The 17,749-nt window shown below is 32.7% G+C and overlaps 1 protein-coding gene across 9 annotated transcripts in view; it reads right to left on the bottom strand.

The window, feature by feature from the left end:
• SMARCA2 (SWI/SNF related, matrix associated, actin dependent regulator of chromatin, subfamily a, member 2) overlaps positions 1–17,749 on the bottom strand; it is a 278,733-nt gene that overhangs the window by 16,955 nt on the left and 244,029 nt on the right. For 8 of the 9 annotated variants that reach the window (XM_031943983.1, XM_012542924.3, XM_031943976.1 and 5 more), the window contains one exon: positions 14,815–15,032. In XM_031943983.1, coding sequence (XP_031799843.1) covers positions 14,815–15,032 — 218 coding nt within the window. Of the gene's footprint in view, positions 1–14,814; positions 15,033–16,766; positions 16,875–17,749 lie in introns of those variants that run through there. The other variant, XM_031944004.1, reaches the window with a different exon arrangement.

Raw genomic sequence — 17,749 nt, 5'->3', positions numbered from 1 at the left:
CCTAGTAAAGTTTGGGGTGCTCAGCTTTTCTCCTAACTTAAACTACATAAAAGCACTCAAATATAAACTTTGCAAATATTAAGAGCTTTTTTCAGTACCAGAAAAGAGTTTTTAAAATGTCAAACAATTGACTATTTGTGTACATGTATCTATAAAAGGTGTTCTGTTTCTTTCAAAAGCATTAGGTTGACCTGAGGATTTTGTTTGTGTTTTTCTTTTTCCCATTATGTCATTTGACTTGATTGTCATATCTGAGGATTAAGTGCTGTACTTCTTTCCATATTAAAAAAAAAGAAGAATATTGAAGAGGAAATTCTAGTGATAATTAATTCTAATCCAAATGATTACAATTATACATTATAGTAATAAGAGGTGTTTTGCAACCCATAAAGATGATAAAAGGTGATGAGAATTCTAAGTATAAATTTAGAAAGGCACTGGGGCATGATTTAAAGAACACCAGATTTAGAAGCCAAGAGCTAAAGTACAAATCATCTATGAAATCTCTCCATTACCTTCATCTCTTTGGGTTTTGTTATTGCATCTATAAAATGAAAATAGATATTCTCTAAAGTCACTGTCAACTGTATTAATGAAGAAAACAAAAAAAGTAAATGCTGATCAAATAAGTCAGCAAAGATCCCCATTTTTATTCTGTAACACTAAATTGTACTAGGAAACATACAATGAAATGCAGTTCAAGCTATGTGTAGAACATATCAGAAAGCAAACTGCTTTACATTCCTTTATGATTTGTTTAAAAGAACAGTCAATGCAAAAAGTAATCACAATGAAATGACAAAAGTCCTACTCTGATGCCCCATCCTGGTTTGGAAGGCCATCTTGAATTCTTAAAAGATCATGCCAATAGAGGAACACTATGGTAGGTACCACTCTGAAAAAGCTTCAACCATGGCTCTAGCAATAAAAAATGTTCATTTTCCAAGGGCCATCTAGCTATGAAGAGGCTTCCACTTGAATTTCTTGACCAAGAAAATCCATGAAAAAAAGGAAAAAAAAAGATAAAATGACCCTTCACTTCATGTGACTAGCTTTTTTCTATTTTTATGGTGATGATAAGAGTAGTTCTGCCTAACAAAGTTCCTAGATTTATAAATATTAATTTAATCTACTAATTCTCTAAATGTTATATCTTTGTCTAATGGAAAGTGAACCACTAGAATTGTGAATACATCCAGCCATTCTGGAGAGCAACTTGGAACTATGCTCAAAAAGCCATCAAACTGTGCATACCCTTTGATCCAGCAGTGTTACTACTGGGCTTATATCCCAAAGAGATTTTAAAGAAGGGAAAGGGACCTGTATGTGTAAGAATGTTTGTGGCAGTCCTCTTTGTAGTGGCCAGAAAATGGAAACTGAGTGGATGCCCATCAGTTGGAGAATGGCTGAATAAATTGTGGTATATGAATATTATGGAATATTATTGTTCTGTAAGAAATGATTTCAGGATGATTTCAGAAATACCTGGAGAGACTTACATGAACTGATGCAGAGTGAAATGAGCAGGACCAGAAGATCATTATATACTTCAACTACAATATTATATGATGATCAATATTGAAGGACGTGGTCCTCTTCAACAATGAGATGAACCAAATCAGTTCCAAAAGAGCAGTAATGAACTGAACCAGCTACACCCAGGGAAAGAACTCTGGGAGATGAGTATGAACCACTACATAGAATTCCCAATCCCTCTATTTTTGTCCACCTGCATTTTTTATTTCCTTCACAGGCTAATTGTACACTATTTCAAAGTCCAACTCTTTCTGTGCAGCAAAATAACTGTTTGGACATGTATACATATCAATATATTTAACTTATACTTTGACATATTTAACATGTATTGGTCAACCTGCCTCTGGAGGAAGGGGTGGGGGGAAGGAGGGAAAAAAGTTGGAACAAAAGGATTTGCAACTGTCTATGCTGAAAAATTGCCTATGCATATATATCTTGTAAATAAAAAGCTATTATTTAAAAAAAAAGCGAACCACTAAAGGAACTGAATTTAATTAACCTTGACCTTTTTTTCTATAAATGAAACCCAAATAGAGGCACCTAGGTGACACAGTGGATAGAGCACCAGCCCCGAAATCAGGAGGATGAGTTCAAAACTGACCTCAGATACTTAATACTTCCTAGCTGTGGGACCCTGGGCAAGTCACTTAATCCCAATTGCCTCAGCAAGGAAAAAAAAAAAAAAAGAAATAAACAAACCAAAATAAAAAAGGAAGCTGCAGCTATTTAGGATAGTTCACAGATTCTCCTTGATGAGGCAAATAATGTGTTGTTTTTAAATTATTAACCCACTTTTTCCTCTAAAACCCTCCCCTCTTGAAACATTTCTATTTCTTTTAAAAGAGCCATCATTATCCAATTTCTCAGGTTTATAATCCCAGCATCATCCTGACTCCTTATTCTCCTTTACCCTATATATCTAACTGACCTTTAAATCCTGTTATTTCTTCATCCACATTTCTTATATCTAAACTCTTCTTTCTACTCTGCTAACACTAACTTAGTTCAGCCTTCACCCTTCCTTATCTTGATGATTAAAATAGCCTCTGGATTAGTCTCCCTGCCTCAAAGCTTTCACCTCTCCCAGTCACTTCTATATCTTGCTGTCAAAGTAATTTCCGGCAAGTTCATATCTGCCCATGTGATACTCTCATTCAACCAACTCCCACATCTTCTTATTGCTTTTGGGACCTCCTAACTCCTGGGCTGGCACTCTATCCACTGTGCCATCTAGCTGCCCTATTGCTCTAAGATAAGTTCTTTTGTAAAACCTGATCCAAATTTATCTTTCCACTCATTGGAAGTAATGTGCCCCTTCCACATTTTACAATCCAAACACACTGGTTTTCTCTCCTTTGCTGGAAGGGAAGGTACTTTACTCAACAGTGTGGTCTTTTGCATTGTGCATCCCCCAGAGGTAGAGTTATGTTCTCCCTGCCTCTGGTTCAGAGTTGCTCTCTTCTTTAAAGATGTGACCCAGGCATTTCTCCTTTCCTCTCGTTCCCAATTGCTAGTGTCCTGTGTCCCAAATTATCTTGCATTTAACTATTATGTGTATATAATATTTATAAACTATATAAATAAAATAAAATAAAATAAAAAATATTTATAAAATATTTATACTGTATATACTTTTACAAATTAAGCTTTTAATGTTTTTGATGTTATATTGACTAAATAGCTTTCCATTAAACCTTCCCCTCCCCTGTCCCAGAGAGCCATTTCATATAATAAATAATTTTCCTATGTATATTTTTAAAATATACTTATTGTATCTATTAGGATGTAATCTCATTGTGAGTAAAATTGCTTCATTCTTTGAACTTTTATAACAGCTTTTCCTAGCACCTGGAAGAATAGGGACTTAAAAAAAAAAAAGTATTTGTTGATTGATTAATGTATCTGAAGTTAACCAGAATCATTTCAGGGCGTGTTTAATCATCTTGTTATATAATGTCCGTAAGTGTTTGCAATCTGATCTCCATGGAAATTGTGGCAATTTATGCACTCATTATTTGTAGCAGAGTATGAAGAATTAAAGAAATTCTATGAAGAATTTCATAGTACCTGCCAAACCAACCAAGTCATATTTTGATACTTTGTGATTTCAATGAAAAGGTGAACATAGAAAGAATGCAAAATATGGTTCAAGAGTAAGAAACAAGAAAGATTATAATATTGTAAGTAAAGGCTTAAACATTTATATTGTGAAGAATTTCTTTGGGAAAAGAGCCAAAAAGTGCTAATCACAAGCTATGTCAAGTAACATAATGAAATAAAATTGATTATAATTAAATGACCAGACAATAATTCATTACTGACATGGAAGCTATTCCTAAATAAGCTGTCCACCTGTAGTCCTAGAGTTGGAGCAAATATCAAAATTAATCAAAATTGAGAAATAATAAAATATGAAAAATGTGATTAAAACATCTTCTATTTAAATTAGCTATTTGTGCACCAACAACAGGAAACGTATAAAGCAACAGATTCCACTCACCCAGGTTGTAGTCATTTTCTTAAAAATATATTAATTTGAATAAATTTCAGAATCATGAAACCAAAGATCCAAAAAATTGTTTTTGCCAAGAAGAGGTGTACAGCAACCATTGGCATCATTGGTTTAGAATATATATACTTGTTTGTAAAATTTTACACAGAATCACCCCAAAGAAGGGTCAAAAGGTAAAGGGAAGCAAGTTTAAAGATGGCAAGATGTCTAACTTTACAAAATCATCTTAAGAGCAACTAAAGATAAAACTGGAATGAGGACAACAAATGAAAATATTTAATGACAAATTCTTTCATACAAGACAGTGGAGATACTACATTATATTTTTTCCCCATAGAAGCAGAAATGCCACTGAATAAAACAAGACAGAAGAAGCAACTTGACTAGACTGGTCTATACTGATGGCAACACATTTTGATGTTGAAAAAATTTTGGACCTTTAATTACCAAAAAAAGTTGACAGGAAGAACAACAATAATTACTGACTCATATGCCCAGTTTTCCATGGATAGAAAATGTTTATGAGAGAAATCTACACATTTATTAAATACATACTTGCTAAAAGTATAAGAAAAAAAGCAGAAATTTGCATATTCTATAGCAGACCACCTTTACAATTACATATAATTAATTGAAGAATATAAATAATACAAGATCCTCTTGTGATTATTGTTCTTAACTGTTAAAAGAAATCAATTCTGTGAAAAACAGGTCTGACTTTAAAAGCTCTCCCCCACAAGGTACTTTCCATGTAAATGTCAAAATCATATGAGAGTTTGAAAGATAATTAGTTTCAATATCAATGATTATTAATATCAAAGTATTAAACAAAGAGACTCAAACTTACCAAAGGTGCCTTCCACTGTTATGGAAGAAAGCCAACACAGATTCCACATTAAAGATGGATTTCAATCAAATAAATAAATTATAGCATGTGAATGCAATAGGATATTATTGTGACATAAGAAATGATTTTAAAAATGGTTTCAGAGAAATCTGGGAAGACTCATGAACTGATGCAATGTAGGTAGAGCCATGGGAACATTTGTACAACAATGAAACTTTGAAAGACTTAATCCAATCAATTCAATGAATATCTATATTTAGAAGATTACTAAAGATTCATGCTGCCTACCTACTTTCTAACAGAGAAGTGATAGATTTAAAATGTTGCATGTGATATACCTTTTTGGACATGAACAACATGGGAATTTCTTTTGCTTAACTAAGTATTTTTAAGGGGTTTCTTTTGTTGAGGGAAGGAAAATAAATATTAATTAAAACATTAGATTTTTTAAAAATCACCTTAATTCCCTATAGATAGTAAGGTTTTCCAGATGTTCCTATTTGTGGCTGTCATTGTGCTGATTGTTTCATACTTGAAACATTATAGAATTTCCTAAGTGAGATTCATAATCTCTCCAAATAGAATTTATGTATATATACATCCATGCATTCATAAGTATATTATATATGCATATGTATATACACATACCTATATACCAACAAATATGTATATTATATGTTTACATACATCTCTCTCTATATATATATGCACGTGCATAAATATTTATGTCTTGAACAATCTATAAAGAGATATTGAGCCGGGCCTAGAATTGAATGGGAAGAAGAAAAGAGTGAACTAGATTGCCTTTTTTAAATCATATAGGTTTTTTAACAATGCAAAAGGTCATCTTTTAAATACCAACATTCTTCCTATATGTTGGAAGATCGCAAATCAGTCTCTGAAGAATTGAGGCATCAATGAAAGGCCACATCATGGCTGCAATCAAGCTTTAATACTTTATACACAAGAAATTATATAGAGGAAACCATGTAAAGGATGATATAAGAGATATGTAAAATCAGCAAAAACAAACTACAGATTGGCCACATATTAAGAAGTGCCATAGGGACAGCTAGGTAGTACAGTGGATAGAGTGCACCTCAGGTCAGGAGGACCTGAGTTCAAATCTGACCTCAGACACGTTAGACGTCCTACCTGTGTGACCCTGGGCAAGGCACTTAACCCCAACTGCCTCAGCCAAAAAAAAAAAAAGAACATGCTATAGCTTACCAGCATGTTTTTACTGACATCAAATGACATCAAGAAAATGAATATTGAAGGTTCCTTGAAAGACAAGGATAGTAGTCATACAGAATAGACAGTTGAGGTCCGGTTACAATATATATCAGTGGAGGGAATGCCCATATTGGTGAGAGCAAACCTTCATTGGAATAATAAAACAACTCAATCCTTTTAGTCTGAATTACAATTAACTAAAAATGTGTATTTTATAAAAAAAAACAAAAAACAAATGTCTGAAATTTAAATCACTGTCAATAGATTCTTTTTGAACTCTAGGCAACAGATGAAATTTTTTCATTAATAATATCTAATATTTACATAGCTTTAAGATTTTCAAAATGCTTTACATATCATATATATGTATGTATGTATACACAAATATATATGTATATACAATCTGATCCTTACAACACAAGTAATTCTGTCAATATTTTAAAGATGATTAACCAGGTTCCAAAAGGCCATATGATTTGTAAATGATGACTAATTAATAAAGAATCAGAGTGGATTTTGAAAACTAAAGTATCTATTCATACTATGTCTAGCACTCTATATAGATATTATGCCACTTCACCTCTATCCCTAAAGTCTGGTTTCTGTCTTAAGAAAATAAAAATTAAATCTAGCACCTGATAAGAGAAGTAACAAATATATAACTATGTTTTGTTTATTAAAACTTTTTAATTTTCAAAACATTTGCATGGATAATTTTTCAACATTAACCCTTGAAAAACCTTGCATTCCAATTTTCCTGCCCCTTCGTCCACTTCCTTCCCTAAATGGCAAGTAATCTAATATATATTAAACATGGTGAAAATATATATGCTAAATACAAAATATATCAAATCAAAAAAGGAAAAAAGAGAAAGAAAATAAAATGCAAACAACAACAAAAAGAGTGAGAATTCTATTACAACTATGTTTTTCTAAAAAATATATGCATATGTGTTCTGTCACTTTTATATTGGTAATTCTGAACTGATTGGCAAAGATCTAGATATTAAGAGAATTTTAGATTCTTTTAAAGATGATACCAGCTACCTTGTAAAGGACATATCTAAATAACAGATCTAGAAATTGTTGTGGCTCCTGAAGGGATATTAATGTCAACATCATCATATTACCTTTAAGGACAGATAATATAAAATCATTGGAAGAATTCAGATATCTATTATTAGAGTATATAAAAACTTAAGAATTTTGATACTAAAATAAAGACAAAGACAGAAAATGGAGGGGGGAAAGAAAATAAAATTGTATTGAAAGCATCATGCATTTGTGGCTGCTATATTTCACTAACTTTATCACATACTGTCTTAACATTAAAGCATTAAAAAAAAAGGTAGTCATGAGTCAGTATTAGAGAGTTCTAGAAGTATGTCTAAAGACAATGGTTTCAATCTGCTCTGAAATTTTAAGTGAAAATAGGTTGCCTCCCTTCATCTTTGTCCTAAATTTGCCTTGTAAATAGCATCCTATGCTTACTGGACAATTAGTAAATTAAATCCACACATTTAAAGCAATACTTGAGAGACTTAGGCAGCAAAGATATTGATATGTTCAGAACAGATTACTTACACTTGATACCATATTAAAACTTAACAAATTAATAGCAACAGTAATACATGACATCTATGTAGAGATGTAAAATTTACAAAATACTTCACAATCATTTAGGATCTTTGGGATTTTTAGTTTACTGAGGTTCAGTTTTTCCTCTTAAAACACTTCAAATAGCACATAATGGTAATTTTCCATTGTCAGGCAACAGTATAGCATGAAAAGAAGATTTTCATTTAAAAGAATTCTTTATGGTGGCCTTAATTCTGATGAACAAGAGTGATATGGAAATTATGGCTATCTCGTGATAAACTGACTATGTCATCTTGACCCAGTGATAGAAGGACAAGGCAAACATTCTACAGAAGAGATTTCAAAAATATTTCTTAAAAAAAAATTAAGTTTAGTGCCAAAGTAAGAGGCTCTAATGAGGAATGTAGCTGGACATAGGTGAGATATGCTATAAGTGATTACATATGATTTTAATGTGGGGGGAAAAAAGGTTAATACATCTATTGTAATGAGCTGGTAACTTAAAAAAAATCTCATTTGTAATCTGAATATAGATTCTCAGGGAACAGTACTTTTAAAACTTTTTTTTTTTGACAAAGTGATGAAGACAATGGACCTCTCTAAGAATATCTTTAACTGTATAAAATAAAAAGCATAAGATTACAAATGAAACCAGCTATATTGAAATTCTTGGGGTAGCTAAGTGGCTCAGTGAATAGAGCACCAGTCCTTAAGTCCGGAAGATCTGAGTTCAAATCTGATCTCAGACACTAAATATTTCCTAGCAGCAGCTATTGCCTGCCTGACCCTGGGAAAGTCACTTAACCTTAATTATCTCAGCAAAAAATACAAGAAAGCAAGAAAGCAAGCTAGCAAGAATGCAAGCAAGAAAGTAAGAAAGAAATTGTTATGAGGCCTCTATAAGAACCTGACTAGATGCTAATATTTAGCACATGGGAGAAGAATGATACTCAGTAAAGGAGCCTCAGGTGAAATGGGTAGATAGGTAAGGAAAGTCAAGGGAAGAAGAAAGAATGTCCAAGAGGAAGGGAGTATGCAGAATGTGAAAGGCTGGAGTAAGTTTAAGTCAAATGAGGGGGAAAGCACAGTGAATCTATAAATGAAGAGGTCATTGACAAGCTTGGAGACAGCAAAAGTTTCAGTTAAATGTTGGATCCTGAAACTATATTACAATAGATTGAGAAGGGTAAGAGCTGAGAAAATTGAGATAAGAGGCTTTATTTAAGTTTTACTAGGAAAGAGAGAAAAGATTTAGTATAGAAGCATTAGAAAGACATAGTAAGTGAAGGTATTTCAAAGATAGAAGAGATCTATCTGGGCATGGTTATAAGTGACAGGGAAATAGCCAGTGAATAAGGACATAAATGAGAGAAAGGGAACAAGTAGTTTAGGGGGAAAGATGGAAGGAAATGTGATCCAGAAAAAAGTAGAGGAATTAGTTGATCCCTATAGGATTAAGGCATCCAACAGAAGAAAAGATAACACTTTCTAGTACATGGAAATCAGATTAAAATATAATTGGGAAATATTTAACAAAAAAAAAACCACAATAAAACATAGGTAATGTTGCATTTTAAAACTAAGTCAATTTGGGGCCTGCAGGGATCCTTAGCTACAGATTAGTAGTCCCTGATTTCAGTTTTAGTTTTATACCACAAGGAAAAGAGTCTGTTTTCATCAGCTACTGAAGCAATGGGGAATGATGAAGCCAGATTAGGTTTTTGTTCTTTTAAATTAACTGAATGTATACTATGTGGAACAGCAGGCTTGACAGAAACACATGTACAAAGAACCTGAAAATTTTTGTTCACATAAGGGCAGCTATGTGATTCAGCAAATAGACTGCTGGGCTAAGTAAGAGTCAGAAAGACTCATCTCCCTTAGTTCAAATCTGGTTTCAGATACTTACTAGCTATGTCACCCAGTACAAGTCGTTTGGCTCATTCCTCATTCATAAAATAAGAAAGAACTGACAAAAGCACTTTAGTATCTCTGCCAACAAAACTCCAAATAGGATCATGAATAATCAGAGACAAGTGAACAACATCAGGATGTTACTATTTCTTTTTCCTTATCATTGCCATTCTGCATTTTCTAATCTCCCCTTCCTTAATAGAAAAAATTTCTGGTCTCTTATTTCAATTCAATAAGGGTAGGTTCAGGGTTTTAGGATCCAAAACTAGGAAACGAAGCTTTTGATAAAGATTTAAAATCTGACTAAACACAGAAAGACTTTAAAACCTCCCAACAAGCCAAACTCATGTTTAAAAGTTTTAGAAAAAAATTAGAAATCTGTGCCTCTGAGAACAATTCCTTTCTCTTTGAGATGAAAAGTGTGCAGTGTTACTCTAACCACGCAACAAGAGGAAAGAGGAAAAGATCCTATATGTACAAAATTATTTATAACAGATCTTTTTGTGATGGCAAAGAATTGAAAACTGAGAAAATACCTATAAGTTGAGGAATGGCTGAACAAGTTATGGGATAGGAATGTGATGAAACACTATTGTGCTATTAAAAATGACGAAGGGAAAATCTGGGAAAACTTGTATGAACTTATATGCAAAGTGCTGTGGACAGAAGCAGCAAAACAATTTATACAGCAACAGAGCTATTGGAAAGATAATGAACTTTAAAGACTTAGTGACTTTGATCAACACAATGACCCAGTACAGTTTCAAAGAACTTGCGATGAAATATGCTATTACCTCCCAATTCAGAGCTGATGGGTTCTGAGCTCAGACTGCAATTTGTAACATGTTTTATTTTCTTTCTTTTTTTGTTTCCCCTTTCTTTCTTTTTTCTTTTTTGGAAATGGCTAATATGGAAACTGTTTTATATAACTATATACAGTTGTAGGGGGCTTTGCTTTTCTTGCTTTCTCAATGGGGGAGAGAGAGAGAGAGAGAGAGAGAGAGAGAGAGAGAGAGAGAGAGAGAGAGAGAGAGAGAGAGAGAGAGAAAGAATTTGGAACTGAAAATAAAACAAAATTGAATTTTTAAATAAAATGTGCAGGTATCCTTCACAAGGACAAGGTATACAAAGTATTCTATTCTTACATATACGATATGATATATCTATCTTTGAAAAAGGCCCGGCTAAGGATGTTCAGTCTATATAGAACCACCACTGACAGGAGCAGAGTGTCGATTATTTTCACTTTTATTGACTTCATTAAATAATGTCTGGCACTTTTCTTAAATTTTTAAAAACATGTTTTTTAAAAGAAAAACTAAGCCAAATAAAAATATTCTCTAAAAAAATCAGATATATATGTTTCCTTATAAAACAAGTTTAATTATAATAACTTAGATACAGTGCAAGATGATAAAAGAAATAACTCTGCAACAAAAAATAACATATGGATTAAAATATGTGGAAACTCCTAATGGCCTCATTTAATACTTAGTAAAATTAAATGATTATCAAGAATCATAATGTTTAAAGTAGTAGTAGTGATTATAAACAGTTTTAAGTCACATGGGTAGGGAGAGTTACTATATTAGTGACAGTCTTTAAAGGTACAAAACCTTCAACTCCATGACAACTGCATTTCTCAGAATATTTTGCTTAAGATCAACCCCCAAAATAGGTGACATTCTATCTAATTAAAGTCCTCCTCTTTTGAGTACCTCCTACTTGGGTACCAACTTGGTAAATGAAATGCAAAATATAAATAGAGTAAGTTCCTTTCTAGAAGATTCCTAAGGCAAACTAAACATGACACATACATAGATACACTTGCTACCAGAGATTCATGAAAATCTTGACAGGAAACTCTAAAATAAAAATGGAATAGAAAATGAGGAACAGGTAGAAAAATACACTCTATTCACATGCTCAGCAATTTGATATTTTTTTTCTTCTCTTTACAATCTATCTAATACCTTTGTGTTGGCACATTTCTCAAAGTGCTTCAATACTCATATATTTGGCTAGCTAGGTTCCTAAACTATGGAAGTGAAGGAGAAAATGACCATATTGAATAGATTCATGTGGATCCAGACTACCTTTAAAGTGTGAAATTACTTCTATGTAGTAGTAGGATTTTAGAGAGTTCCTTTCCTGATTCTTTCAGAAGATAGTGGAAATTTATACTAAGGTACAATTTTATAAGTTTAATGGTCACAACTTTGACTCCCTTTTCTCTTTGATAATCATTCTCATTCTTTCAATATTAAATCTATTCTAAACTTAGCACAAAATTAATATAAACTACTGAGTCACTTTAATAAGTATGATAAAAGAAATAACTATTACCACCACCACCACCCCTGAAAAATAGCATAGGAAAGGGAAAATCACAAAGGGGACATTCTGGGAAATAGTTATTGTTGTCATCAACATCATAATCCATCAGCATCAGCATCATCAATGCTGGTGCTGTTTAGTGTCTGAGGCTCATCAAATAACTAATATAATCAAATTAGATTCTTGGTTCTGGTCATTCTCAAGGAATAGACAGGGATAAAAATGACATTGAGAGACAGAATTCCAAATGGGATAGCCATTTTCAAAGAAGTGTACATATTTAACTAGTAAATACTGTTTTCTGGCACAAGATACTCTACTCCCTTCCTATTTTCAAACTCAAGTAGATGAGTCAATGGAAGTTAGTTGAACTGCTCAAGGTTATACAAGTAGTACAGAAACTAAACTCTGATTAATTGACTCCAAACAATCCAATTCTCTTTTCAGGACTGCATACAACTACCTTGATAAATACATTGTCAATAACTGTGGCTCTAAGCATATCATTAACTTTAAGTGGAGGGCATTTTACAAAAGCTTAACTAATAAGTAATAAGTAACACATAAAAAAAGTAGTTGTAGATATAGTAATGAATATTTACAATCAATTTAAAAAGTTTTGTTTTCTTTTGAATTATGTCCATCTTTCTTTTTGAAAATGTGACCTGAGTATACACTGAATCAGCCAGTAGGGATCAGAGGCCATCTCAGCAAGAAAGAACAGGGCATCATTTTAGAGTTTGTTTAAAAAAACAAAAACAAACAAACAAAAAAAACTTTCCCACTCCTCTTTTAGCAGTCAGCATAGCTAAAATAAGAAATAAAAATGTCTTCTCAATTCTTTGCCCTGAGTAATCACTCAATTTTTCGCATCTATACAATGCAATCAATGTGGAAAATATAAATTTTGTCTAACCACAATGATCTGAACAACTTTGAAAAATGGTGATGGCATTGCCTTCTAACAAATTTTTAATACTGACAATTCTTTAAAGTAAAAGACTATGGTTTGTTTCAGTTGAACATTAGTTGAACATTAACAAAAGACAAATACAAACAATAAACCACAAATGTAGTCCTTACTACTTTATCTCTCCAGAAACCAGAAAGGCCTCAGACGATGTTTTATTGGTTTAGGAACTTGTTTTAAAAAAAAAAAAAAAATCTTCAGAATATTTGACGACCATGATTAAGTCTCACAATTATAAGGTAAACTTTTAAAGTGAAATGCAAAATATAAAGATAGTAGATGTAAAGGGCTGAAACTCTTAGGTTAATGCACTGAGGTCGGATAACCGAGCACTTAAGGCTAATTACCTATTGGACAATACTCTATGGGCATATGCTTGGAAAATGGCCCTTCCCACTATCCTGTGCTAACTTGATAATTGGTGTATACAGAGAATTGTAGGAGGGACTAGGGGGTGGAGTAAGACTAGCAAGAGTCACATTTTGGCAGTAGACAATGGAGAAGACGGTCGTGGAAATTCTGCGTCTATCCAATTCACTCCAACCCCTAAAGACCAAGAATAAAGACCACGGACTTTTGTTTATTCTGACTCCAGCTGATTCTAAGGCATCCAGGGTACTCACTCAGTCTTCACAGTAAGCACTTTCTAGAGGATTCCCAAGGCAAAATTAATATGACATACAGGAAGGAAATAAAGAGTGTCCCAAAAGACTGAGTGCAGTTTTAAACTACTAAAGTTCAAAACTACAGGAAAACTTTTGGAACACCTTGTATAGTGAACTTCTTAGAAAGGAAATAAGAAGAGCAGAATAGGACTTAGCAGAGTCTTCTAAAATGAAAGTAAAATAGAAAGGCAAGAAGAACAGGTAGAAAAGTATTATTTGAAAGTTTAGCTATTCAGGATATTCTTCCTTCATGGTATACCTAAAACCTTTGGGTTGGCACATTTCTCCAAGTAGATGGCTTCAATTTTATATTCATAAACTATGCTTTTGCATTTCTTTGTAATCATAGGGCTTATAAGTGCTTGTTGTCATGCATGCCTCAAAGCCATAAATGGAAACTTTTCTATGTTAAAAAAAAATCTGTTGAAGTAACAAAGACCCTAGAGTAATATCTGTAGTAACAAAATACTAACCCCAACCCTGCACACGGAATGAATGGTCCTATAGTTTTAAGTCAGGAACTTGAATGATAGAAAGAAATATTTTCTGTAAAGCATCAGCTTAATGTAGAAAAGTATTCTTATGTGAGAAAGCCTTGAGAATATATGTATGTTTATTTATGTATTTTGAAATTTCAAGTACCCTTTCCCAAATCATGGGACAACAGAGGTCCTTTGAGCTCTTCAAAATTAAAGCCTACTTGAAGATGAAAATTCTAGGATTCAAAGGCAAATTAAGGCACAAAAGGGACTTTATATCTTATCTAATCTTTGAAGATAGGAACTGTTTTTTGTTTCTTTTTGTATCACCACAGCTTAACACATAATAAGTGCTTAATAAAAATTGATTGACTGAATGATTATGCCCCTACTTTTCAGAAATAAGAAAATTAAGGTGTAAAGTAATAAAGTAACATTTTCAACATCCCATTGATAACAACACCAATTCAAACTTAGGTCCTCTGGCTACAGATCCAGTGTTCTTTCCATTCTGGAATGCTATTTTACAGATCAAAACATTTTTCTGTCTAAATATCCCTTCAAAATCTTAAACATTATTACTATTTTTTTTTACATTAGAAATTTTAGAAATGGAAATGTGGCATGATACACACACCAAACAAAATTTCAAAAGACAAGTATTCAATTGAGTATTATTTAGATAATAGTAAACGATTAGAATAAAAATAAGTTCTCACCTATCCTTGTAGTTTATTACAGTGTCAATAATAGCATTCATCTGCTTTGTCAGTTTGGGGGGGTTTGGTGACAATTTCTCAGCTGGAGGTCGACCTCTTCTCTTTTTAGCTTTTTCCACATCTTCCTTCCCAGGCTCCTTCTCCACATTTCTTCGTCTTTTTCGTTTCTTGAGCCGTACTTCCTCTTCCATTTCTTCCAGATTACCGTCTTCAATTGCCTATTATCCATAGATGGTAAAAAAAATAAAAAGGATGAAGGAGAAAAATCAGTATGATTTAAAAAAAAGAAATATGAATGGCCAGAATAAATAAAATTTAATTAAATATTTAATAAAACTAAAAGTTAACAATAATTATTGGACATAAGTAAAACATCTCCACCATATTGGATAAACACATATCTAGCCTACTTTGCCTTCATCAAAATAACCCAAAGGCCTACATAGCTCTTATAGGAAATAGGAGTAAGTTTTATAAAGAAAAAAAAGACACAATTCTTTAAACATCATCTCTTTAAATAAACTAAATACAAATGAAATTAATCTACATAAAAGTAAGGAGGAAAGCTTGGCGTCCCATTATTATAAAAGGTCAGAACAATTCCTGTGATTACTATCTTCAAACAATCAAACACAAAAATCAATCTTTTTGGTTTTCTATTTATTCTTGTTACATAAAATAAAACAAATTAAAATTCTGCCTAAATTTTATAATTTCTTTGCCATAAACAAGACCAAAATGAATTACAAAGCCACATTTCCTGACAAATACACTTAAAGCATACACAACACCACAAACAAACAAAAAAATCCCCACTTTCTCCAAATTACCTGCAAACGTTTGCCTTAAACACAGCCAGCAGCTCTAATGCAGAGAGATAATAAAATAGCTATAAAAAACAACCAGGTATTAAAAAAAACAAAAAAACCAAAAAAAAACCTATTCACAAATGACTAAAAGATCCATGTGACAAACACAGAAGTTAAACTTTCTTTTTGAGTAAATTACAAAACTTAAAAGATAAGAAAAAATAGAAAAAGAAAACATGCAAAAGATAGAAAATCTGACCACCCAAGCAAAAAAAAAAATTAAATAAATCTTTAAATCAGATTTTAAGATTAATGCTTTCTTGAAACATAACTGGTGTTGTTATTTGTTCCTCCTGCTTTTCAATATTGCCTTGAGTATGCAAATGCTAATCAATCCTTTCTGGAAACTGAAAGAGCTCTAATCATAAGGCAATTACCTTCATTTCGCCACAGCACCAAACATGGCTAATATTTATGATCATGTGAGTATAACAATCAATATAAAATATAAAGAGTGATTACAGCTCAGACATCTTTTCTTTCACTTATGTACAATGTCTATTGGGAGAAAAAAAGGTTTTGTGAAGAAAACCTGGTGCAAAACACAAAGCAACCTGGCATGCTAAAAATGCCAGGGGGATTTCAAAATCTGTTTCCTATGCATCTTCCGATGTGCAAATCCATAGAACAAACATGAACATAGAATCCTGAGGGACAGTCTGAGACTAGGCCTTAATAATCAAAAGACAATTTCCATCACGCTTCCACAGTGCTCAGATAACCACTATGAAGGAGCTTCAAGATCTGATGAGTTAAGAGGAAAAAGGAAGAAAAAAAATCTGCACATAATTTCATTAATATTCATTTGGCTAAAACGCGACATACACTATACAGTAATACACATTGCAGCTAGCGAAGATGAAGAAAAGGAAACTGGTCCGCAAATCTTGGAAGCTGAAAATGCTAATAATAAATACAGCATGCAAGGCTGTCAACAGTTAATGTTATTTGCTCTCCATAAGCACCCAGTTGTATACAGAAATCCGGACGGAGAACACCGGCTTTTGATGTGTCACACACCTACACATGCCTGGGATGTAGTTCTACTGAATCTTCAAGACGGCAATGAAAAAAGATATTTACCTTACCACTATCAGCAGGCCGGCTATCGGAAATCACAGTTAGTGGGGATAAAATTAACAAGCCAGCAAAGCAGCGAGCTGCTAGTCTCTTCATCAGCTGATCAGGAAAAAAAAGAGAGCTGGGGAAAGGCTATGTTTTCATATACAAGTAATTTTATTTTACTGAAAATTTAATACTGAAAGGATTGTGGATACTCAAATCTGCTGTTTCATTCTCCCTACTACAAGGCCCGAAGCCTCCTTCCTCCAGCCTGCTTTAATATTGACAACTACTTATCATATTTTCCCCTTATTATTCCAGGCAGCAGAATTAGATGGCTATTAGCTCAGGTGGTTTCTGATTACTGCTAGCATTTTACTAATTATATCAACATGAATCAATTTAATATCTAATTTTATTTAAAAAAATAAAAACAAGGTATGTAATTTTTGTGTTTTAAAACCTGTTTTACTTATTGTACATAACTGTTTTGTTTTCTGAATAGGATGCATAGGACTTGAAGCATTTTAAATGATTTTTAAAATAGAAAAAAAAGGACAAAAGGAAAGTATTTTCATTTTAATGCAGTTAATAAAAATACAATGTATATTTAATTTATTCAAACCTATTATTTCTTAATTGTTACACTTTACTTTCAATTTCATTCTCTAAAAAAAATTATCTTTCTCTCCCCCTCCCCTTAAATGAGACATATGGGGGAAAGGGGAGGGTCCTAAAAAGGGTCTTTTCCCACCCTTCAGTTTTTGAGACAAAGGAGCAAAGTCTAAGCTTAAAGTGTTTGCTATTTTGAATCTCTAAATCTATGAATAGTTGATAAGCAAAAATAAATTAAACTGGCAACAGATTAGTGAAAGTCTTCAAAGTACATACTAAGCTGTGCATATTAATTTTAATTTAGGATTTAGAATTACATGATATTAAACTTAAAGTACTGACTACTCCTCCACTTATACCAAGGTTGTATGAAGGAATGCAGAGAACCA

The sequence above is a fragment of the Sarcophilus harrisii genome, chromosome 1, assembly GCF_902635505.1.
Source record: "Sarcophilus harrisii chromosome 1, mSarHar1.11, whole genome shotgun sequence".
NCBI lineage: Eukaryota > Metazoa > Chordata > Mammalia > Dasyuromorphia > Dasyuridae > Sarcophilus > Sarcophilus harrisii.
Note: the sequence above shows the minus strand (reverse complement) of the source record. Positions and strands in the feature narration are given on the sequence as shown.